This window comes from Muscardinus avellanarius, assembly GCF_963383645.1.
Source record: "Muscardinus avellanarius genome assembly, chromosome: 6".
Classification (NCBI taxonomy): Eukaryota; Metazoa; Chordata; class Mammalia; order Rodentia; family Gliridae; genus Muscardinus; species Muscardinus avellanarius.
The window spans coordinates 41,954,204-41,980,596 of NC_137791.1; the positions used below are offsets into that span (position 1 = coordinate 41,954,204).

Sequence of the window (26,393 nt, forward strand, 5' to 3'; positions counted from 1 at the left end):
TGGGAAGGTACTGTATATCAAATAGTTATTGAGGAAACCCAAGAAGCTCCTCGGGCAACTTTTTGAGTCCTACCCTAAACACCGTCATGGGTAAGGCAACAACTTTCTGGAAGGCACTGTTACCACGACAACCTCAAGTTCATTCTGCTGTCTACTTGCGCTTATCTTCATTGCTAATATTTTACAAAATGTCTTCTTAAGCCAAACTGGGGAAGGAAGGTAGGACAGACAGACAGACGGACGGGAGGAGGGAGAAACCCCTATGTCTTCTGCATGGTTTTTGCAACTAATAATGGAAGCACTGAGGATGTTTTGCAAACTGGACAGCACAGCCTCTGGCCCAGAGTCAAGTGAAGAGGAGCCGAGAGGGCACGGCTGGGCTGGGGGCCAGAGTGGGTCAAGTTCTCGGACTCGGACCCCCAAACACAGCCGCTCAGCGCCCTGAACCACCCGTCTCTGCTCCTGGAGGGGTGTGGTTTCCCAAAGAGCTGCACTTGCTCTGCTCAGCAGCCCACGTTTTCTCTCAGCGGCGTTCACAGTCCTCGCAGGCACAGGGTTTTCATTGCCCAAGGCCTGCAGGGGTCACACTCTTTGGAAAAAAAAAAAATCAAAGCTTCAGGCAAACATTCTTCATCCACCTGTCCACCCTTCACTCCCGGCGAGGGCCATGGCGGCCGGCGAGCCGGGCAAGGGCCTGGAGGGTGGCGTCTCCAGAGCCCGCCTGGCCCGCTGAGGTAGCTTTCACAGAGGGGCTCCGAGCCCTCCGCTCCAGTGACAGTCACACTTCACTGTCCTTTCACATTGCTGAGAAAACACATTCAAAATACGTGAGTTTAAAAAACGAAAAGAAAAAACAACACATTCAAATAAGGCTGAAATACCCAAGACGACTGCGCTGCCCGGGAAGGCTCCGGAGCGGCGCTCGGTCCTCCCGGCCTGGTCCTCCCAGCCTAGGCCACGAGCTGGGGCGGCGCCGGGGAGGCCGAGGGCAGCTGCGGCTCATCGCTGCACTCGTGGGAGAAGCGTCCGGAGCCCCTGGTCTCCTGGCTGCCCTCACTGTTGGCGGAGAGCTCGGCGTCGGCGGCTCCGCAGGAGGGTCCTGGGAAGCCGGCTGTGCGGCCCTGGCCAGAGGGGCTGGGAGAGGCGGCGTCGCCCAGCGCGGCGCCCACGGGCTGGTAAAAGGAGACCGCTGGGCCGAATCTTCTTTGAGGCTGCTCAGCTTTGGTCTTCTTAGAGTCGTGGGGAAAAAAGCCATTTTTTCTTAGAGCTGTTTTTAACTATAGGGCCATAACTGTTAATGATCAGGTCTGTTCCTCCCTTTGCATGGATGAAGCTGGTCGGCACGCCCCTGGCACCAAGGACCCGCCGTCGGCAGCACCTCCCTCTGGGTTCTTCCCGCCTTGGTCTGCACTGGCGAAGGCCGCGCTGAGAGGGGCTAACTGTCCATTCCCATTCTGTGATGTCTTGGAAGCAGTTGATCTCCTGGCTTTGCTCCGGTAGATCAAGATGAGAACACAGACGAAGATGCAGGTCAAGGCTATGCCGACGCCTACAGCAATGCCCGTCACTGACTTCTGGTCCAGGTGGTGGTAGCCCGAATAAACTTTGGCATCAGCAGAATCTAAACGACCGGCCCGTTGGCTTAATTCAGAAGTTTCTTTTGGAAGAACCGCCAGCTCCACAGAGTTTGAGAAAGGTCCTTCTCCCACTTCATTGGACGCTGATATCTTGACAATATACACCTTCCCTGCCACCAGGTTCTCCAGCAGTGCCATAGTGATGTCCCTTCTCGATGTAGAACCTGGCACTGTCCCGCAATCCAGGCCTTCCTGGAAGCATACAGGATGGTGTAGCGGGTCACGACCGTCTCTGGGCCGCCGGGGGGGTTACCAGGAAACCAGGGCCATGTCGTCCTCTATTAAAGTCACTTTTACTCCAACTGGTGGGCCGGCTGGTGCTTCTGGCAGCGTGGAGCGGTAGACGACAGGGCTCCAGGGGCTGGAGAGCTCATCCACGTGCAGTGGGACAGCAAATTCATACTTGGTGTTTGGTTCTAGACCTTGAACCAGCATGTGGGTTTCTGACGTTTGCAGGTACAGGACCAGGGACGCGTTCTGCAGGCCAACGGGTTACAGCGGATGGTGTAGTTGATGGCCTGCACGGTGAAGGCCGGGCGCCGCCAGTGCAGGAAGATGGACGAGGAGCTGTTGGCCTTGGCGTACAGGTGGTGTGGAGGTGGCGGGGGGGGGGGGCACCATGGGGTCGTGAACGGACACGCATCCGGGAGTGCTGGCGGCCTGGTCCGCCTGGTAGCCGTCTTCAATGCTGTTGTACGCCAGCAGTCTCACGTGGTATTTTCTTCTGGGGTCCAAGCCGCTCAGAGTGTAGAGAAGGTCACTGGTGTCCAAGAAAATGGGCCCGTTCTCCTGCTGCCCCTCCTCTTTGTAGAAGAGTTTGTAGCCCTGGATGGCGGCCGTGTCCTCAGCATCCCGCTGCCACTTCACAGAAATGGTGGTGCAGTTCAGAGGCCCCAGGTGCAACTCTGGAGACTTGGGGGCTTTTACACTTGTAGCCTTGGGTGTCCTGTGTGACGTCCATACTGATGCCTCTCCCAGGCCCACACGGGTGGCTGTGGTAATCCGGACCAGATAGACACTATTGGGTTTCAGGCCTTCCAAAAGGTGCTCGTGCACAGTCCCTGGAAGCTCCAGGACCTGGATGGAATTCTCGGTACTCAGGCGGAAGGACAGGCGGTACAGCACGACGTGGCCCCGTCGGTACCTGGCTGGGATGGGCAGCCAGGAGACGAGGATATCCGTGGGACTTCGACTGGTCAAACTAATTTCAGGAGGCCTCAGGGGAATGTTCTCGAGGGTGCTCTGTGTCACGTGGTCAGACATCTGGCTGGCTCCCAAGGGCATATACGCCACGACGTAAAACATGTAGTTGCTGGCAGGTTCTAAGTCGTCAATAATATAGTGAGTCGTGTCATTTCCAAGGACGACTTGATACTCTTCGTTATTTAAACCTTCTGCTTTCATGTAGTGCACAGAATAGGCAATCACCTTCTCCGAGTTGTACAGTGGCTTCTCCCACGCCAGGCGGATGGCGGAGCTGGACATGGTTTCAGCGTGCACATTGTAGGGGGCACTGGGCCTGTCTTCTGACATGACTACAGTCAGTCTGGCTCGAGACAAAATGGATCCTTGGCTATTCTCAGCCATGCACTGATAGATAGCATCATCTTCAGGGATAATCTGATTAATGACCAGTTTGCTATTGTACATTTTAATTCTGCCGTTTGAATGTATCTTCCTTCCATTTTTCAGCCAGGACATCTTGGGTGATGGGATCCCTTCTGCCTGACACACGAATCGCGCAGTGCCAGCCCGAGGCCTTGTTAAGCTCTCCGGCCACTCCACAAATGAAGGAGGAGCTAGTACTGTGAGCGTTGCCACGGCAGCCGTGAAGTTGCGCGTGCCGGGGGTGGTGGCTCGACACACGTACGCCCCAGCATGCTGCAGCTTCACGTCGGAGATCATGAGATTGCCATTCCCAAGCACTCGGGTGCTGAAGACGTCGATGGACTTGTGGTCAAGACGGCTCCAGGAAATAATTGGCTTGGGGCTCCCTGTGGCCATGCACTCGAGCACAACAGTCTGGTGGAGAGGCATGGTGACGTTCTGTGGCCCCGCTATGATGGTTGGCATGGAAGGACTTAGCCTCCTTAGCTGGAGTCACTGTCAGAGAGGCCTCGGCGCTCTTCCGTCCGTGGGCTACAGTGGCGGCGATGCAGCGATAATTGCCAGCATCGCCCTGGCCGAAGTCATAGATCTGCAGCCCTCCTGATGGCAAGGCGGTTATCCTGTCCATGGTCATCGGTAGAGTCGTCCTGTTGAATTCCCACGTTATGACCGCCGGCGGCTTTGATGAGATCTTGCCTGCAAATACAGCAACGCCGCCTTCATGGACCTCGGGGGAAACTGGCTGAACCTCAAACACAGAAAGAGTGGATAAGGTGAGGTGGGCTTTCTGACTCAGAATGGCTCCGTGCTTGTTCACCGCTGAGTACTGATAAGATCCCTGGTCGGACTACTCCCCGCGCCGGCCGTGCACCTCGCTGATGTACCAGGAGCCGGTAGAAACCACCTGGATCCGCTGATTTTCAGACACTTTCGCTCCGTTTTTCAACCACGTGACCTTAATTGGAACATCTCCGTGAGCCTGGCAGTTGAAAACAACTGGGTCCTTTCTTGAGACGGTTACATCCTGTGGCTCTTTTATAAAAAACAGTTCGCTAAAGCACCACACTCCTGGGAGGCGGCCGAGCAGCAGCAGCAGCGGCAGCAGGCGCGGCCACCCCGAGCCCAGGGCCCTGCGCTGCCGGCAGAGAGGCGCCGCGCCCGGGGACTGCTTTCTACATCTGGCTGGCAGGCCGGGAGCGGAGGGACACGCGGCGAGGGCGGGCCGGGCAATCCCAGCTCTTTTTGTTGTTGTTGTTGTTGTTGTTGATGTTGATGTTGATGTTGTTGTTGTTGTTTTGAAACACGATCTCACTAAGTTGCGAGGATCTGGCTAAGTTTTTTAATCTGGCCTCAAAGCGTGATCCTCTTGTCTCAGCCTTCCAAGTACTGGGATTACAGGCATGTGCCACTGTGCTTGGCTTGACAACTTATTGGTGCATTATAGTCTCACATCATAATGTAAATCATGTTGACAGTGACGTCCATGCACACAGCGCTTGGTGCCCCCCTTTCCCTCTCTCCCTTTCTTCTCCATTCAGGGTACTAAGATTAGCATTGATATTTTCACATACTCACACAAAGCTGATGGCAGTAATTCCTTCCAATTTTCAGTATTGATGCTTCCCTTTCCAGAATGTGTTATACCTTTTTATTTCTTTAGATCTCTTTATACATCTTTTGATAAACTTTTAAATGGATGCTTTTTGCACATTAAATTAGTTTTTGAATGCAGTTTATGGTTTTGTTCGTATTTGATCACACATTTTCTATGATGTTTTCATTTCTATGATATTGAAATGTCAATTAAATTTATGTTATATTTAAATTTCAAAAGCAGAAGGGCTTGAATTTGTCTATGCCTGTCGGCAAAATGTCAAACCCTTTGGTGGCACATGTATTGAAGACAAAGCTATTCTCTGTGATGGATGCTCATCAGTTATTGCTAAACAGGGAGAGCTATTGATTCTAAGTTGCCCACGTCTGACTACTTTCTGGATTACACTCAACCTCAATGGTTCTATGAACCAGCTGATTCTCTGACATTTTTAGTAGGCAATGATACTGCCAACAAATAATGATACCATCAGAATGCTTTTGGCTCTAATTAACAGCCATAGAGCCAAACTGTGAAGAGATTTATAATACACATAACACATCCCTCTGAACAGATGCTCCGGATGAGGCCAGTTCAGAGCTTCAGGGATCTCATCGCTGACACGGTTCTTTACATCATTCTAAATGCAGTGAAAAGCTTTTTATTAGGCTGGTTCTCCTCATGATCACTAGATGACTGCAGCAGCTCCAGATATTACATCCAACCTGACAAAAGACAGATGAATATGGGTTCTTACTAACAAGGAAGAGAAGTAAATGTTGGCTATTTAACTGTTTAATATTAATAACTCTTGTTTCTTTTTAGATTTGTTTTAATGCATTAGTAACTATTTCTCACAACACTGTGCAGTAGCAACAATAGTGGGAATCTTTGTCTTATTCTTAAATGCAATGGAAATATGTCCAATGTTTCAACTCTTAAATGTATTTTTTTTTTTTGAAGGGAGGGTGTTACTGGGGATTGAACCCAGGGGCATTCTACCTCCAAGCTATACACACACCCCTTTTTATTTTTTATTTTGAAACAGGGGCTTGCTGTGTTAAGTTTCTGGGACTAACCTTGAACCTGCGGTTCTCCTGTATATTCCCAAATATTGGGATTATTAGCATGTGTCACCACACCTGGCTAACGTTTGAACATCCTTAACTGTTATCAGGAGTCAGTACACTAAAGGCCCACAGCCTGTTTTTGTATAAGCTGAAGGCTACAAATGTTTTTTTTTTGTGTGTGTGTGTTTGCTTGCTTTACCTTTTTAAGAGGTCACAAAGAAGCAGAAATGAAAGAGAGGGAAGTTGAGGAGGAAGAGGAGAAAGGGCAGGAAAAGGAGGAGGAGAAGGAGAAAACGAAGAACAATGAGCAACAGAGACCAAAATGAGTTTGCAAAGCCTAAGCTATTAACTCTTTGTCCTTTTTAGGAACTATTTGACAACCTCTGAAACAAATTTTCCTCTAACAAACTAGTATCCTTCATAAATTAAAAAACGGTAAACAATGCTGAGTGTGATGGCACAGGGACTGTAATTCCAGTAGTTGGTAGACAGAAGGATTGCAGGTTCAGGGCCAGTCCCAACAATTTAGCAAGGCCCTCAGCAGCTTAGGGAGACCCTGTTTTAAAATGAAAAAATAGGGCTGGGTCTAGTGGCACTAGTGGCACAGGCCTGTAATCCCAGTACTTGGGAGGCTGAGACTGGAGGATCACAGGTTCAAGGATAGCCTCAGCAAGCACTGAAACTCCCGTCAATTTAGTGAGACCTTGTTTCCAAATAAGAAATAAAATCAGGCTGGGGGTGTAATGCTAATGTAGAATGCCTCTGGGTGCCATCCCCAGTACCACACACACACACACACACACACACACACACACACACACATAAGGCCCTAACAAGAGACAAGCCAAATTTGTTTAGTAATTTGAACCTTTTGTTACTGCTCCTCCTGAGTTTTTTAGGGGATTAAAGTAACCTCAATGGAGAGTAAATTTAGCAAGCATAGACCAACATCCTGCTTATATCCAGGATGCAGAGCCCCACTCCAAACATGTTGGAGTTTTGTCAAAGTTGCAATTTTGTCAGACTTTTATTAGCTGTTCCTCCCCCTACCTGCAGCCACCTGTGCAGGGCTTTAACCCCTTGTAAGTTGAGCTCGAGGTCACAGCTCTAGACTGGGTGTGCGACTGTGTCCCTAGCCTGGCTAGTCTGCCCCCCAAGGTTAAGTAAACTGATCTTCCAAGTTCGGCTGATGGTCTCTTACTCTGTTCCTGGGCACAACACATACACACACACACACACACACACACACACACACAAAGAAGGAAAAGAAAAATAGGACTGGGGATATAACTCAGAGGTAGAGTGCCCTGGGTTCCATCCCCAGTACTATAGAAAAAGTTAAACAATTACAAGTTTTTAATGTTTTTAATTAGATGGTATTGAAATTAAAAAATGAATTGAAATGATAGTTTTTATTTATTTAATCTGTGAGTGTAGTGAATTACAGTAATGAATTTTCTAATGTTGAGCCACTCTTGATTTTCCATAATAAGTTTTGCTTGACTACAGTTTGAAAACTTTCTTTTAAATCTCTGTTGGATCTGGATGACCTTTGTGTTACTTACTCAATGTCCAGCACCCATCACTCCAACCAGCTGAGGGGCCAATGGTGTCCTGCATGACAGTCACACCCTTCTCTTTGAAACACTTTCTCAACTTGACTTTCAGCAGAGAATTGCTTTACCGTCTTCTTTCTGCTTTGTTTGTGTGTTTGTTTGTGGATTGAACTCAGGGGCATTGTACCTCTAAGCTACATTGCCAGCCTTTTTTATTTTTTGAGACACAGTCTCACTAGGTTACTGAAGGTCATTGGTAACTCACTATAGTATCAAGCTACTTAGCAAGGCCCTCAGCAATTTTGTGAGTCCTGTTTCAAATTTTTAAAAAATTTCAAAGGCTGGGGTATAGCTCAAAGGTAGAATGCCCTGGTTCAATCCCCAGCTCTAAAAGCTAAAATCAAACAGAACTCTCTGAAGCCACTCTCATTTCTGGCAGCAGTGCTCAGGACTAAGTTCAGGGCTGTAGTTCTTGGCGTGGCTTTCTGTCTTTTAGGACCTTCTCGTCATTTCTAGTCCATAGGCCCCAGCACACCCTTCCTCATTTCCCAGCCTATTAGAGATATCGTTTGCCATTTTGTGGATGGAAAGCAGGAAATGGACACACTGAGCCGCACTGAGCCAAGTTTCAGGTATTTCTTTTCCATGTTTCTATTTTGAAAAATAAATGGTAAATTGCTTGATCAGATCAAATGAGAAAAGGGGGGAAAGTTGGACCCTTACTCTAAGGCCTCTGTGCTTTCTGCTTTCCAGCCCTCTCAGTGCCTCCCACCGCTGCCCTCGCCGCAGGCCCTCAGCAGTTCAGGCCCAACCAGCAACTCTTGCTACTAGTGTGAGTGTCAATGGAAACTTCAATACATAGGCCATAGGCCAAGGAACTGAAGACATTACTCAGTGTGTGTGTGTGTGTGTGTGTGTGTGTGTGTGTGTGTGTGTAACTGGGGATCTATCTTCAAGCTATACCCCTAGCCCTTTTCAGTGTATATTTTGAAACAAGGTCTTACTAGGTTGCTGAGTCTTGCTACCTTGTTGAGAGCAGCCTCAAACCCACAGTCCTCCTGTTGCATGTCACCATGCCCAGCTTGTATCGCAATATAGTAAGGAGACAGTTTTGACTTTGAACTGAGGATTGTGCTACAAAGATTCTTGGTGTAATAAAGGAAAGAGCACAATCGCTGAGGAAAACCAGAAACGATTTGCTATTCTTATCCTGCTCTTACTAGTTTTCTTTGGGCTAGTTCCCTTCAAGTCTCAATTTCTTTTCTTTCTTTCTTTTTTTCTTTATTGTGGTACTGGAGATTGAACCATGGGCATTCTACATCTAAGCTACATCCCTATTCTTATTTTATTTATTTATTTATTTATTTATTTACTTACTTACTTATTTTGAAACAGGGTCTAGCTAAGTTAGCCATGTTGGCCTTGAACCTGTGATTCTCCTGTCTTAGCTTCCCAAGTACTAAGATTACAGGTATGTACCACCGCACCTAGCTAGTATCAAATTCTTATCCTGTAAAACTTGAATAAGAATCATTTTTGTGAAAATAAATATAACCACTTTACACTTTGATTCAAGCTACTATCATTTCTCACTGAACTAAGGCAAAAGCCCCTAAATGTCCTTCTTGCTTTAATTGTTGCTGAATGCTTTATTTATTTATTCATCTATTTATTTATTTTTGGTGGTACTGGGGTTCCTGGAAACCCTTCTGCCTCTGGACTACACTCCCAGACCTATTTTTATATTTTTATTTGGAAGCAGGGTCTCCTAAGCCAGTGCGGCTGGCTTTGAACCTGAGCAAACCTCCTGTCTCTGCCTCCCAAGCGCGGGGATTACAAGCGTGCACCACCATGCCCGGCGCTGAATGCTTAATTTTTTTAAAAATTTGGTATATTGAAATCTTAGCACCCAAGGCATTATTACTAGTGATGGTATTAAGAAGTTGTGCTACTGGGCATGATGGGGTTATGAGAAGAGAACTCTTATAAATGGAACTAGTGTCCTTATTAAAACAAACAAACAAAAAAGCAAGGTGTGATGGCACACACCTGTAATTCCAGCACTTGGAAGACTGAGACAGGAGAATCATAGGTTTGAAGATAGCCTCTACAACTCAGTGAGACTCTATTTCAAGATAAAAAAAAAATAAAAAGGGTTGGGAATGTAGCTCAGAGGTAGAATGCCCCTGGGTTCAATTTTTCAGTACCAAAAAAAAGTGAGAACCCATGCTTCTTCAACCATGTGAAAACACAGAAAAAAGAAAACACAGTTTTTGAACCAGAAAGCAGTTCTTATCAGCCAAAATGTCTGCTGACTTTAACTTCTCAAATTCCCAAAACAGGAAAAATAAATTTGTTTGTTTAAAGGCCACCTGGTCTATGGTATTTTGTTATAGCAGCACAAACAAACTAAGACAGTAACCTACTATGTATTTTACTTATGTGTAGCTTTTTCTGTTTCTACAACTGGCATAGAAGTTCTATGAAAAAAAAAAAAGGAATTTTATTCTTTTTTTATTCTGATTACTTTTATCCTGGCACCAGGAATGGTTTCTGGTTCATAGAAGATGCTCAATACATATTTGTTGACTGAATGAAGAACAATTAGAGATAGTATTTATAAAGCAAAATAGTATACTATAAGAGTCAAGAGCACAGCTTTGGAAACCAAACTGTGTGAATTCCAATATTATTCTAATATTCTAGTTACTTACCAAGCATGTGACCTTGTGCAAGTTACCTTCTAACTTTGGGATTCAGTTTTATCATCTTTAATATGCAACTAATAATAATACCTATTGATAGAGTTGCTGAACAGTAAATGAGCTAATACATGATTAGTGTTTTGAACAACAGCCAGCACACAGTAAGCTGTTGATAAGGTATAGTATAAGGTATAGCTATTGTGATTGCTTTTCTAGCACAAAGTAGGTGTTTTGGTGAATGGTAGTTGTAACCACTACTTAACTCAATCTGCATGAGTCCGGGGGTCTCAGGGAATGAGCAGGTTTAAGAAATGGAGAATGGAGCCAGGCGTGGTGGTGCACGCTTGTAATTCTAGCATTTGGGAGGCTGAGACAGGAGAATTGTAGTTGGAGGACAGCCTCGGCTACTTAGTGGGACCCTTTGCAACTCAGTGAGACCCTGTTTCAAAATAAAAAATAAAAAATAGAGCAGGGGCATGTAACTCAGAGGTAGAATGCCCCTGAGTTCCATCTTCAATACTGCAAAAAAACATTTTTTTTTTTAAATGGAGAATGAGTTATCTCTGACATTCGAACTAAAAAAGCAGGCTTGTGCTCTTCAGGGGAATGTGTAGCAAAGCTGACTGCCTCGAATTCCACTCAGTGATTGCAGCTCAGTAACATTAGTACTACATACAGCTCATTAAGTGTGATGTGATTGAAGGAGAAATGGTCTCATGTAGAACTGGGGTAGAGGCTATAGTCCAAGTTTGCTCCAAGTTAGAAGATTCTCTCCAAGGAGCACAGAGGCCTTCTGTAGAGAGTCCCCTGAGCCATCATGGCACCACCCAATGAGAAGACAGGGTTAGGATATTATTAACTTTTCCATAAGCAAAGGCACACAGGATCAATGTTGTCCTTTGTCAGCAAATTCCACTGACATATCACTCAGCTATGAAAGAGTAACTCCTCCAAGCAAAGGAGCCATTAAGCACATGATTCCCACACTGAGAGGAAGACAATGCCTCCCCCCCACTCACTCTCCTTCCCACGGTCAGGACTTGAGTCAATCAGTGCTGTTCTTAAATCACATAAGCCATTGGGTGAGCTAAAAGAACCATGGGCCTTATTATTATTAATCTATGAACAGATTTATAAGATGCTAGGTGCAATGAAAAAATCCTTAAATAAGTTTGTTTCTTGAATAACCAAAGTTACAGATGGATCTCAGGCAACCATATTGGCTGTCATGGTGTTATGGATTCATAGCCCCTATTGCTTACATATCTGGACAAAATCCTCCTCATAAGAGTATTCTGCCCAACCACTCAGACTGGCCTGCCCTGCCCAAGGAGGGCGTCTCTGGGACCAGTCCTGCCCCGGGGCAGGGTGCACACTTTGGCTCAACATACAACATGAGATTTGTGGCTACATACGCTTGGTACCCTGTACTAGTTGTGGTGTCTGGCTTCATTCCCCTGAGTCTGGTAACCCACTGCAAGCCAACTGCCCTAGAGGCAGAGTTATTCCTGGATAACTATTTCTGACTGCCTTGAGTGAGGTGACGAGCCAGCCTCTCACCTTGGGGTTTCCAACTTTGGAGGTCCCCGGTGACCTGAAACTATGTTCCAGCCATTCAGAGACCCTGCCTTTCTCTCTGCCAAGCTTCTCTCGTGCTCACAGTTAGCCTGTGCATGGACACGCGGGCCTCTGACCACCTAGCTGGAGTTCTTTCTGCAGCCCACAGCACTTCTCTGCAGCCCAATGCCCGTGCATGGGACTAGGTCTGGCCCAGCATTTTCCACTCAACCTTATCATGTAGCTGGCGATTTCCTGTATAGTCCCTCATTTTGTTTTCCTATTTTTATACTTTTATTGAGGCATTGTAATTATACATTATACATTATAATAAGATTCAAAGGGATATAAACATACATGCACACAGAACTTGGTGTGATTTCTTTCTCATCCTCTCATGCATATTAATGATGTCTTTACATATATGATGCAAACGGATGATGTAAAGGGATGATGCTTTCACATGTGGACATAACAGTACATGAAATGTTTCCCTCCTCAAGCCTCCATTTTCCCCCTCCTCACCTCCTTACCCCAACCCCCCTCCACCAGTCTGCTGGTCTTTCCTTATTTAACACAGTTCCTCATGCTTTCTTTTTTCTCTCCAGCTTCCACATAGGAAAGAAAACATATGAGCTTTGACTTTGTAAGACTGGCTGATCTCACTTAGCATATTCTCTACTTCTATCCACTTTCCTGCAAATGACATAATTTTAATCTTCCTTAGGGCTGAATAAAGTGACTTTGTATGTATATGTTGCATTTTCTTTATCCATTCATCTGTCAATATACCCCTCACTTTATACACACAACTTTGTAATACAGGTATTTATCACAAAGGTATTCTTACTACCATCCCCATATCAAACTTTAGGAAACTGAGGTGCAGAGAGGTTGTCTTGCCCATTTGAATGCAAAACCTACGTGGGCTCAGGTATTTAAACAAAGTCTTGTATCTGTACAATAGAAAATGACTCGTCCATAAAAAGAGGTGACGTGCTTATATGTGCTACAATGTGGATGAGACTTGAAAATACAGTAAGTGGAAGAGGCCAGGCACAAAACACCACAGATCATATGATTCCATTTACATGGAAGACTCAGGATAGGTTTATCTACAGAGAAGGAATGTATATTGTCATCTGCCCAGGAAACTGCTTACAATAAAGCTGGTGACAAAAATGTTTTAGATTAGAACTAGATGGAGACATGATTACACAACATGGTGAATTCACAAAAGGCACCAAATTGCTCACTTTAAATGGTTAATTTAATCATGTGCATTTTACTTCAATTTTTTTTTTTTTTTTTTGGTGGTACTGGGGTTCCTGGAAGCCCTTCTACCTCCAGGCTACACTTCCAGACCTATTTTATATTTTTATTTGGAAGCAGGGTCTCCTAAGCCAGCGCGCATGGCAGGCTTCGAACCTGCGTGATCCTCCTGTCTCTGCCTCCCAAGCGCAGGGATTATAAGCGTGCGCCACCACGCCCGGCCCTTACTTCAAAATTTTAAAAGCCAGTTCTTAATTTATAGAACTTGAACTTATTTCACTGAATTACTTATTTTATAACTATGAAGATACAAAAATTATGATATTCTATTACATTTTAAAATCAGATATAGAAAAGCAATTCACTTCATTACCTTAATATGTGATTCACCAAGAATTTAAATTTAAATAATGTTATTAGAACTGTAAAACAGCTATAGGAAAAAGTTCAAAATATATTAATATAAGCTTACAACTTCTTACACCCACCCCCTGCCTCACTCCCGAAGATAAGCATTTTTAACAGTTTTGAGTATAAACTTTCAGAAATATTTTAAAGCATGCCCATAACCACATAGCTCTGCCTTTTGCTTTTTTCCCCAATGAACAACATCTCTTAGAGAAGTTACCTAAGAGAAAATATATCTAGTCTATGAATCCTAATAGCAGCATACAATTCTATTTTATAGACAGAGCACACATATGTTTACCTTTCTGCCTTACCCTTATATTTTACCTCATCTTCCATTCTCATGTGTCATGTTTAAAAGCTGTCTGTAAGTCTAAGCCACAGATTATCAAACTTACTGGCTTACCACCCCTTTCAAAAAAAAATTTACTCAGCTCCCCTCTCCCGGCCTTCATTTACACTGCCCTTTCTTTTTATTTATTTAGTGGTACTCTGGATTCAACCCAGAGGAATTCTGGAATTTTACCTCAGAGCTATACCCCCAAGCCCTTTTTATTTTTGAAACAGAGTAAACCTGTGATGCCAGGATACTGGAGTGAGCCGCCATACCCAGCCTACTTAGTTTTTTCAGTGCTCCAAATTGCACCTGGGACTGTTCCCACTTTCCTGAATCCTTCCAGCACCTCCAGCTGGAACTATAATGCCAACTTTGAGAATCTATGGAGGCAATAACAGTGGTTTTCAAGCCTTAGAATGAAAAAGAATTGTCTATGGAGCTTGGTAAAAATTGTTATTCAGGAAGCTCATTTCCTAGAAAGTCTGATTTGATATGTCTGGAATGGGTTCAGTAATTTCCACTTTTATATAAGTGTATATATATATATATGTGTGTGTGTGTGTGTATATATATATGTATATATATATATATATACATATACATATACATATATACATATGTATATGTATGTATGTATGTATGTATGTATGTATTTTTATTGTTGTTGTGCTGGAGATTGAAATCAGGGCATTCTACCTCGAAGCTACAACCCTCACCCAATTTTCATCTTTTATTTTGAAACAGGGTCTCACTAAGTTGTTACGGCTGGTATTGAACCTGCAATTCTCCTGTCTCAGCCTTCCAAGTACTGGGATTATAAGCATGCACCACCACACCCAGACAATTTTCACTTTTAAAGAAACCCACCAGGAGCCAGGCATGGTGACTCATGCTTGTAATCCCAGCATTTGAGAGGCTGAAACCAGAGGATCACAGTTGGTGGACAGCCTCAGCTACTTAGTGAGGCTCTTTGCAACTCAGTGAGACCTTGTTTCAAAATAAAAAATAGGGCTGGGGGGTGTAGCTCGAAGGTAGAATGTCCATGGGTTCCATCCCCAGTACCACAAGAAAGAAAGAAAGAAAGAAAGAAAGAAAGAAAGAAAGAAAGAAAGAAAGAAAGAACACCAGTTATTCTGAAGCAAACCATTCCCAATCCCATTTTAAAGGAACTTCTGGGAAGATGGCAACTGAAGGAAGCAGCACATATAAGTCCTGATGCCCAATTTCCACTGCCTTAATAACAACATTCTTACAAAAACAAGAAAACACCATAACTTAAAAGAACATGATAAGTAAAAGGTGACAGAAAAAAAAAAAAAGCTAGAAGACCGATCAGAGAGCAAAAAAGAAACCCATCTGCCTTGCGGCCAAGGACACTGTGGCAGTGTCACCTTGCCTCACTGCACCTGACTCCAGAAACTCACAGTAAAAAAACCAAGGACTTGAAACAAAGTAAGCAGCTGCAGTTCATTGGAATTGTAAACCATCAGTTCCTCCTGAGCAAACACCGGGTACAACTTGCAGCAGTGGTGGCAGAGCTCATCATGCCCTTCAGAGATCCAGAGCAGCACTAATAACACTGTAAGTGAAGCTGCCCTCCCTGTGGGAGAAGCCCAGTGTGGCATGCCCAGGGACTTGTACAACCAGGATAAACTACATGGGTCTGAGACTTTGCAGTTCAACCCAGCAAAGGTAGGGATAGAGTCTGATGTTGGACATAGCAGAGGCTCAGACAGGCTCAGGTTCTCTATTCGTAAAAAGCAAGGAGGGAGTTCTATGCTTAACACTAGATTCAAATAGTAGGGTCTCCGGGTTCACCACAGACCACCCAATAGTAGTGAACAAGGAGAAGTCAGATAAGACCAGCCCTTGCTATGGAGAACAGAGACTTGTACATTGAGTTTAGTCTCAGAGGCATTTGCCACCTATGCAGGCAGAGAGAGACTCAGGCTCCACATCCATGGAAATTATGGAGGGAGACCTCTGCTTAACACTAGATCTAGCCCCATTGATATTGGCCACCAGAAGAGACTGAGAAAGACTCAGAGAACAGACTTGTAGCAGAAAAGTTGCCAGTGGCACTTGATGTCTGCACAGAGAGAGTCTGCAAAGGCCCAGTCTGCTGAATATTCATATATTTGTAGTGTTTTATTATTTTGTTGTTGTTGTTTTGTTTTGTTTTGTTTTGTTTGTGGTCTGGGGATGGAACCCAGGGGTATTCGACATCCAAGCTACACACTCTGCCCTATTTTTTATACTTTATTTTGAAACAAGGTATCACTAAGTAGCAGAGGGCCCCACTGAGTAGCTGAGGTTGTCCATTAACTGTGATCCTTTTGTCTCAATCTCCCAAATGCTGGGATTACAAGCATATGCCACCATGCCTGGCTTGTTGTTGTTGTTTTGTTTTGTTTTTGTTTCTTGTTTTTTTTTCATATGAATGTGTATGTTTATGTGTTTGCTCTCTTTCCAACTCCTCTCCCAAGCTTCTTCCCTTGTGCATATCTATACTCTTCTCTCATCCCTTTCTTTTTTTCTCTCTTTTTTTCTCTTCTTTGTCTTGATTAAATCTACTTCATACCACTGTACTAAAATACCCTACATTGGTTACTAGAATACTACTACACATTCACTATGTCTAATCTCTACTATATACTACTTTACCAAACACATACTCTCATTCTATTCGGTCCCATCTGTGTTTACCCTATTCTTGCATTTATGACTTCACTTCACTTCCCTCCTCATTCAACCTTCATGTTGAATATAACACAACTTGCCCTTAGATATACCATCTGACACCTAGAGACAGAAAGAAATCTATCATAAACAACAGATACAAATTTCTGAAATCATGAGAAGGAGAAATAACAAGGAAGCAACGAGCTTTCACGACCCCACATTAACAGAACCTGACAATACAGAATTGTAGAAATGCCAGAAAGATGAATCAGACATTTAACAATAGGAATGATACATTACTTCTGAAAAACTTAGAGAGAATCTGAAAGAAACAAAGGATGCAATCACTGAAGTGAAGCATCAATACAAACTATAAACAATATATTAGACCACATGGAGAATAGAATCTCTCTCTAAGAAGATGATCACTCCAAGAATAAATGCATAGTATATAATTTAGAAAAAATAATTTGACAACATGAATTGGACATAGAAGCAATATGGGCCAATTTTAAAAGAGCTAACCTAAAAATAATAAGCATAGAAGAGGGAATAGAAGGTGAATCCAAAAGGATCAACAATCTTTTAAAAGAAATAATACCAGAAAAATTTTAAAACATAGAACAAAAGGTCAATACACAGGTACAAGAAACTTATATAACCCCCCTTTAGACAAGGTTCACCAGACCACATAATAGTCAAACTGACCAACCTAGAAGCCAAGGAGAGAATCTTAAAGGCAACAAAAACAAAAGACCAAGTGACATTCAGAGACAAACCAATTCAAATCACTCTAGACTTCCCAAACCAAGTCATGAAAGCCAGAAGAGCCTGTAGTAACATATTACAAACTCTAAAAGAAAACAACTTGCAGTCCAAAATTTTCTACCCAGCAAAACTATATCTCATATTCGACAGGGAAATAAAAATCTTCCATGACAGCTGGGTGTGGTGGCGCATGCTTGTAATCCCAGCATTGGGGAGGCTGAGACTGGAAGATCGCGGTTCACGGACAGCCTCAACTACTTAGTGAGGCCCTTCACAACTTAGTGAAACCTTGTTTCAAACATAAAGAATAAAAAAATAGGGCAGAGGGTATAGCTCGGAGGTCAAATGCCCCTGGGTTCCATCCCCAAACCCGCAAAAAAAAAAAAAAAAAAAAAAAAATTTACGACAAAAAAAAAGAAAGAATGTATCTCTTCCAAAGCAGCACTAGAGAAAATACTCAAAGAGATTAACTGCAAAGAAGAAATAAATAATACATTCCAGAACCAGAAAAACAAGAATTTCCACCAAGCAAACAACTAAGCAAAGAAGAACAAACACTACCTCAAACAGAAGTTAAAACTCAAAATGTTAGGAATTTAAAATCATCTCTTATGAGAACATAAACTATCTCAACTCCCCAATAAAAAGACATAAGTTTGCAGAATGGATTAAAAACCAGAATCCATTTATCTTCTGCCTGCAAGAAACACACCTTACAATAAAGATAGTAACAAACTAAAAATTAAGGGTTAGAGCAAGGTAATCTGTGCCAATGGAACTTGAAGACAAGCAGGGGTAGCAACTATGATATCAGACAAGTTAGACTTCAAGCCCAAGCTTATTCGAAGAGACAAAGCAGGTTCATTATTTACTGGTAAAAGTAACAATCCAGTAAGAGGAAATAACAATAGTCAACATTTATGCCCCAAATATAGGTGCAGCTACTTTTATAAAACAAACTCTTTGTGATATTAAGTCACACATAAGTCCCAATACAATAACACTGGGAGACTTCAACCCCCCTCTCACACTATTAGACCAATCTTCTAGACAAAAGATCAGTAAAGATGCCTCAGACTTAAAGAACACCATTAATCAAATGGACCTGTTAGACAAATATAAAATATTTCACTCAACTATAGCACAGTTCACATTTTTCTCAGCTGCTCATGGAACCTTCTCCAAAATAGATCACATCCTGGTCCACAAAGTGAGCACTAGTAAATTCAAAAGATGTGACATACTTCCCTGTGTCTTTTCAGACCATAATGGAATGAAACTAGAAATTTACTATAAGAAGACCCAGAGAAAAACCTCATATGCATGTGGAGACTGAACACCACACTGCTGAATGAAGAATGGGTCATAGAAGAAGTAAGGGGTGAAATCAAGAAATTTCTAGAAATAAACAAAAATAGAGATACAACATATCAAAACCTCTGAGACACTTTGAAGGCAGTTTTAAGATGAAAATTCATAGCACTGAGTGCCCACATGAGAAGAACAGAACATTACCAAATAAATAACCTAATGACACACCTCAAAGCCTTTGAAAGACAGGAAAAGTCTAACCCCAAAGTCAGAGCCCTTGAAAGACAGGAAAAGTCTAACCCCAAAGTCAGTAGAAGACAGGAAATTATGAAAATCAGAGCAGAAATCAACAAAGTAGAGAATAAAAAGCAATACAGAAAATCAACAAAACTAAAAGCTGGTTTCTTGAAAAAATTAACAAGACAGATAAACTCAATTCCACTTTGAGAAATATTGAAACAAAACAAAGAACCTCATTGTTTCCAGGAAACTATTGTTAAACTTTTTTTAATGTTTCAAGTTTGCCCATGTGCTGGGAGTAAATGTTAATATACATTGTCAATGCTCTGACCATGGAGGAGACAGGCTAGCTGGCCGGCACTACATGGGAAGAACACACCACAGAGGTAAGCACAGGGTGCAGGGATGAACTGACCTTGGCAGCAGTCAGGGAAGGCTTCATGAAGGAGGTCAAAGCTGAGCAGAATCGCTGTGAATTAACTAGCATTTCCAAAAAGATGGTGGTCAGGGTGGTGTACAGTGAAGCTTCCAGATAAAATGAGTGCCAGATGAAGAGTCATGGAAGTGAGAGACCACAGAGAATGGCTAGAAAATTATTGGGAAGAAAACAGAAACAGTCACATCTCTGGTGTGCTGTGGTAAGGAGTCACTCTTTATCTGCAGGTAATGGGAACTATGAGCTGTTTTGAACAGGAAAGTAGCAGGATCCAAATTGTGCCTAAAGACCATTGTGGCCCAGCGTGGTGGCTCACACTTGTAATCCCAGTACTTGGGAGGCTGAGACAGGAGGCTCTCGGCTCATGGAACCTTCTCCAAAATAGATCACATCCTGGTCCACAAAGTGAGCACTAGTAAATTCAAAAAATGTGACATACTTCCCTGTGTCTTTTCAGACCATAATGGAATGAAACTAGAAATTTACTATAAGAAGACCCAGAGAAAAACCTCATATGCATGTCAGCTGCTTAGTGAGGCACTTCGCAATTCAATGAGCCCTTGTTTCAAAATAAAGACTAAAAAATAGGGCTGGAAGTGTAGCTCAAAGGTAGAATACCACTGGCTTCCATCCCCAACACTGCAAAATAAATAAATAAATAAATAAATAAATAAATAAATAAATAAATAAATAAATACCATTGTGGCCACTGTTTGAAAGATGGGTTTAAAGGGTCCTCAAACACACATGAGTCTTTAGTACCAAAAGAATAGAAAAGGAAAGAAAAGAAAAGAACGTTTTCCTAGGTGCAGCACACACCTATAATTCTGGACAGGATTATCCTAGACACCTATAATCCTGAGACATGAGGATTGCAAGTTTGAGACCAACCTCAGCAATTTAGCAAGATCCGATTTCAAAATAAAATTGGGTTGGGGTATAGCATAAAGGTACAATACCTGTGGGTTCAATTCTAAGTACCATGAAAAAAAGGGGATTCCTGAAGCTAGAAGCCAGAAATGTCATTAGGAACCATCATTGAATTATGACAGAATGTTGTTAGTTTAAAAAGAAATGTGTAGGGATGAGGATGTAGCTCAGGCTACATCCTCATCATAAAGCACATGTTTTTCATGTATGAGGCTCTGGATTTGATCCCCAGCACCACAAAAACAAAACAAACCAGAGAAACATGCAAAGATGCTAGAAGAGAGAATGAAAGGATTTCCATATAATTCAAACTAGAAGTCAGGCATGGTGGTCCATGCATGTAATCTCAGCATTCGGGAGGCTGAGACCAGAGGATCGCAGTTCGCGGACCCACTCAGCTACTTAGTGAGGCCCTCTGCAACTTAGTGAGACACTGTTTCAAAAATAAAGAATAAAAAATAGGGCTGGAGGGTGTAGCTTGGAGGTAGAATGCCCCTGGGTTCCATCCCCAGACCCACAAAATAATAATAATAATAATAATAATAATAATAATAATAATAATAATTTAAGCTAGAAACTGCTTTTAAATATTAATATAAAACTCAAAGGTAAAAAATGATAAATTATATAATATAAAAATAAAAAGTTCTGTGTGAAGTGCATGGTTGTTATCCTAGTACTTGGGAGGCTGAGACAGGAGGATCACAGATTCATGGCCAGTCTCAGCTAATTAGTGAGCCCTCTGCAACTTAGTGAGACCTTGTTTCAAAGTAAAGAATAAGAAGCCTAGTATGATGGTGCACACTTTTAATCTCAGTACTTGGGAGGCTGAGACAGGAGGATTGGGGGTTTGCAGACAGTCTAGCTACTTAGTGAGGCCCTCTACCACTTAGTGAGACCCCGTTTCAAAATAAAGAATAAAAAATAAGGCTGGAAGTATAACTTGGAAGTAGAATATTCCTGTATTCAATCCCCAGTACCACAAAAAATTAAATAATTAATTAATTAGAAATAGGGCTGGGGGTGTAGCTCAGAGGTAGAATGCCCCTGGGTTTAATTCCAAGTAACACACACAAAAAAAATTATGTGTTATAAAAATAAAAGAAAGTCAAAATACAAACATAAAACTGGAGAAAATATTTGACATTTACCATGAAGGTTAATTTCCTTAATATATAAAGAGTTTCTGTAAATCAAGAAAAACATACCAATGATCCTTTAGAAAAGTGGACAAAAAACATAGGCAATTCATAAAAAGGGTCCTAAACAGGCTTTTTTTTTTTTTTTTTTTTTTGCAGGTCTGGGGATGGAACCCAGGGGCATTTGACCTCCGAGCTACACCCCCTGCCCTATATTTTTTATTCTTTTATTTTGAAACAAGGTCTCACTAAGTGGTGGAGGGCCTCACTAAGTAGCTGAGGCTGCCCATGAACCACGATCCTCCGGTCTCAGCCTCCCAAATGCTGGGATTACAAGCATGTGCCACCACACCCAGCTCAGAGGCTTTTAAGTAGTTAGAAATACTCAACTCATCCATAATTAGGGTTAATACAAAATGAAACTATAATGAAATACATTTTACCTCTAAAATTATATTGCCATTATAACACTTTAAAACTTTTAAAGTAAAATAAGTTCTCAAAAAATACAAGAAATTATAAAGATATAAACCAATAAAAAGGTTGTAATGCAGATAACTATAAAATCCAAAATAAATGGACCAAATGCAGGATGGGTACAGGCAGCTATATAATTGCTATATGATTTATGGCAAAATATCTACAATATTATTTGCCAACAACTGTTTAGAGCTGAAAAACAATGATCTCACTATGATTTATTTCATATAAGAATGTATTTAATTAACTTCACAAAATCTAATTTCATAATCTGATAAGATTGAAGATACAAAAACAAGAGTTTCCACTGGGGCTGTAGGCTGAAATTTAACCAATTTAGGGAAGATGAGACTTCCTCTTACAGTGAATACAGAATTGCCTAAAATTCCAATCCCTCCTATTCAAAGAGCAGTTAAATAACAGCTTGTATCTTGGCATTCTCACTGCTGTGACTCAATATGCCTGACCACACAATTTAGAGGAAGGAGCATTTATTTCTTCACAATTTATGGAGATTTCAGGGTTCAGTCAATGTCAGGCCGGGTACACTGAGTTCAGGGCATGGTGGCCAGAAGCAGAGAGAAGGAGAGAGCAAGACTTTGCTCTCACATCATGGAGGCCAGAAGCAGGACAGAGAACAAGGGGCCGCAGTATCATCTATAAATAAACCCCAAGGCCACCCCAGGGCCCCGTCCTTAGCAACCAAGCCCCACCTTCAACACAGCTGCCTGATTTCTATGAGGCTTAGCGGACATCTAAAATCCAAACCACAGCCGGGCGTGGGGGCGCACGCTTGTAATCCCCGCACTTGGGAGGCTGAGACAGGAGCATCGCACAGGTTCGAAGCCAGCCTCGGCTACTTGGTGAGGCTCTCAGCAACTTAGTGAGACCCTGTTTCCAAATAAAATATAAAATAGGGCTGGGAGTATAGCCCGGAGATAGAAAGCCTCTGGGTTCCACCCCCAGTACCACCAAAAAATAAAATAAAATAAAATCCAAACCATTACAACCTGTCTGATCTTCCCATTTCCTATTCTACCTGAAAAATGGAGTAAACAATAAGTCCTCCCCAATGTTCTTGAGGATGAAGGAGATAAGAGGTAAAGCACTTTAGCCGTGGTTTTTGGCACCGAGCCCGCACTAATTCATGTTCATTCTCTTCTGCTTTCTCCTCCTCTCTTCTGACCCCTCCCCATCTCTTCAGACACTTCACCCCCAGGAGACTAAGTTGGTGGAAGGTGCCTCAGTCTCCAGCAGAAGTAGTGGGAGGATCCTAAATGGAGTGAAGCTGTGGAATGTAAGCATCCTGAGGGGCTGGGGATGCAGTTCAGTGACAGCGGGCTTGCCTAACAAGTGTGAAACCCTGAGCGTGATGGCCAGCACTGCAGAAACAAACAAACGAACAGCTTGAGCCAGCACAAGCTCGAGATAAAGGTGAGACCGGAAGAGACAGAGTTTCAAGTAGCTCAAAGGGAAGAGAGGTCAGGGCTTGGTTACAGAGAAGCAGGCCATAGTGTGGGCTAGCCACAGGAACCTGAAGAAAATATGCACATCTATATCAGAAATGTGTCCTCCTCCTCCTTTTTCTTCTGTACTGGGGATGGATTCCAAAGACATTTTACCTCCAAGCTACACTCTACAGCCCTTTTTGTTTTTCATTTTGAAACAAGAACTCACTAAGTTGATGACAACCTTGCTATATTGCTGAGACTGGCCTCAAGCCTGCCATCCTCCGGTCTCTGTCTACCAAGTACTGGGATTACAGGTGTGCACCGCCATGCTGGGCAGAAGTGTCTGCTTCCTTATGATGAGAGGCAGACTGAGGACTCTCCACTGAGCCAGAGCAGGAGCACTGGTCAGTGTACAGTCAGGGAAGCCAGAGTCCCAAGTGGATCCAAGCAGGTCAGAGGACAGTGAGCTGGAGCCAGAGACCAAATTAGAGCAGAGCTCTGGCTCTGGGCTGTGGACCTGGTGAGAATATCGACCAGCTGCATTTCTCAGCCAGTAGAGCTGCTCCGAGCGGCCAGGGAAACTCCAGGGAAGGAGAAAGTGCCAGGGAGAAGCAGCACCTCTCCCTGGGGCCATAGCTGTGAGAGCCATAGACAGATACCCCAGAAAGCACTTTACAAATGGAATCACAACTTCCTAGGGACAGGGGAGGAGAAGGTTAGTGATTCTTTGCTTCTAGGAGCAGAGAACAAGCCTGTGAAATGACCCTCATGAGCTATGAAATAGCCCAAGCCATTGGTAAGCCATTTCTCAGAAAATTAGGTGAGTCTAGAGATATTTGAGGATAAGGAAGAATGGGTATATTGGTTTTAAAGAAACTGTGGCCAGATCAAAACCAAAGGCAGAAATAGATTTTCCAATTCTATCCTCAACTCATTCTCTCTCTCTCTCTCTCTCTCTCTCTCTCTCTCTCTCTCTCTCTCTCTCTCTCTCCGTAGTATTCTCATCCATTGTCATGCTTTTATTGTATTTATTTTTTGGTACTGAGGATTGAACACAGGGCATTCTGTCTCTTACCTACACCCTCAGCCCTTTTTATTTATTTTGAAAAAGAGACTCTTTAAGTTGTTGAGGGTCTCACTAAGTTGCTGAGGCTGGCCTGGAATTTGTGATCCTCTTGTCTCAGCCTCCCAAATACTGAGATCATAGGCCTGTGCCACCACATCCAGCTCTTGCCATACCTTTAAATACCACTGCCTTACTTTAGCTCTCTAATGCTGCTGCTTCCTCTACCATCACCCACCCCAGCACGGGTACCCTTCTCAATTTCCTCAGTTCTGAAGTTAAGTATATTTTCACAAATGCTCAACCTCACTTATAATTGCAAATATGCAAATTAAGATAAAATGTCATTTTAATCTATTAAGTTGTCAAAGATCACTAAAATTGACACATAGTGTGATAAAAGGTACAGAAAAACAACACTGTCATATACCTTTCAGAGAACTAAAGTTTGAACACGCTCCTTGTAGAGAAATTAGGACATAGTTTGCACAACTTTATTTCAAAAATTTGTCTGATAATTGTTTAAATGAATGCCCAGAAACAGATGTAGAAATTTAAATTGCAACATTTCTTGTTATCTCTCATACACATATACATACACCCATATAGGAACCAACCTAAATGTTCATTCATAGGGAAATAGTCATAGCATGCTGGAATAATGTGAAATCATCAAAGAGAGAGAGAGAGAGAGAGAGAGAGAGAGAGAGAGAGAGAGAGAGAGAGAGAGAGAGAGAGAGGGATTTTCACATGCTATTGAGGAAAGATCTCTAGAAGACATTGTTCAGAGAAAAAAAAGTAGTAAGAGGCTTGGTGATGTATGCCTATAATCCCAGGACTTGGGACGCTGTGACAGGAGGATCAAAGGTCCGTGGTCAGCCTCAGAAATTTAACAAGACCCTCAGCAATTTAGTGAGATCCTGTTTCAAAACAAAAGTAAAAAGGATGAGGGTGTCGCTGAGAGGCAGAAACCCCCCTGGGCTTACTCCCTAGTACAGTAAGTAAGAAAAGAAAGAAGGAACTAAGTAAGAAGGAATAAGTAAAAAAAAGAAAGAAGGAAGGGAGGAAGGAGAGAAGGAAGGATGGACCACTCAAGACAACACTGAAAACTTTGGGAGTTGCTTTCTTTCCTGATAAGAAGGGGTCATTCTGAAGCTACAATGAAAAAAAACAAAAAAAAAACAAAAAAAAACATAGACTTTGAAGTTCTGCCAGGATTCAAATTCTGACTCCTCCTCCTTCTCCTTCTCTCCCTTTCTTTCTTTCTTTCTCTCTCTCTTTCTTTCTTTCTTTCTTTCTTTCTTTCTTTCTTTCTTTCTTTCTGTTCCTTCTCTCTTTCTTTCTGGTTCTGGGAATTGAATCCAGGGGAAGTCTACCTCTTTGTTACACTCCCAGCCCTATTTTTTATTCTTTATTGTGAAACAAGTTCTCACTAAGTTGCTGAGAGCCTCACTAAGTAGCTGAATCTGACCTCAAACCTGCGATCCTTCTGTCTCAGCTTCCCAAGTATTGGGATTACAAACATGCACCACCACACCTGGCATGCTTTATTTTTCTTTTAATGTTATCTTAAGCACATTTATTAACCTGTGAACTTCAGTTACAAGTCTGTATAATGGGGGGAAATCTTTTTTATAGAGTGGTTAAGAATTAGGCGAAGATGTACACCATGCCGCCTAGTACAAAGTCAGTGCCTAATTAATCATTGGTCTGGCTGGCACAGTGGCACACACCTCTAATCCCACTACTTGGAAGGCTGAGACAGATGAATCACAGGCTTGAGGCCAGCCTCAGGACCTTGCAGGATCCTCAGCAACTTAGTGAGACCTAGTTTCAATTTTTTTTTAAAGAGGGAGGGGAGAGCTGCATGTATAGCTCAGTGATAGAATACCCCCGGACTCAATCCCCAGTACCAAAAAATAAAATAAAGTAAAATAACATAAAAATAATCTTTATCATTTCTGTTAAATGCTTGTGTTTTCTTCTACCTATTTATAAATACCAAGCATCCCCTACTGGGGACTGAACTCAAACAAGTTCTACATCTGAGCTACACTTCCAGCCCTATTATATTTTGAGACAGGGTCGCATTAATTTAACTTGCAGTCCTCCTGCCTTAGCCTCCCAAGTACTGGATTAGAGGTGTGCA

The 26,393-nt window shown here is 42.8% G+C and overlaps 1 protein-coding gene across 1 annotated transcript in view; it reads right to left on the reverse strand.

Annotated features, from left to right (window-relative positions):
- Window positions 1–950: 950 nt before the first annotated feature.
- The window catches only part of LOC308264017 (protogenin-like), a gene marked incomplete at both ends in the record, with an annotated part of 38,233 nt that continues 12,790 nt past the window's right edge, over window positions 951–26,393 (reverse strand). The window contains 13 exon segments of the mRNA XM_080697170.1: window positions 951–1,241; window positions 1,243–1,349; window positions 1,352–1,783; window positions 1,786–1,888; window positions 1,890–2,125; window positions 2,128–2,248; window positions 2,250–3,708; window positions 3,710–4,092; window positions 4,096–4,427; window positions 11,190–11,257; window positions 14,054–14,124; window positions 19,161–19,270; window positions 21,320–21,327. Coding sequence (XP_080553296.1) covers window positions 951–1,241; window positions 1,243–1,349; window positions 1,352–1,783; window positions 1,786–1,888; window positions 1,890–2,125; window positions 2,128–2,248; window positions 2,250–3,708; window positions 3,710–4,092; window positions 4,096–4,427; window positions 11,190–11,257; window positions 14,054–14,124; window positions 19,161–19,270; window positions 21,320–21,327 — 3,721 coding nt within the window.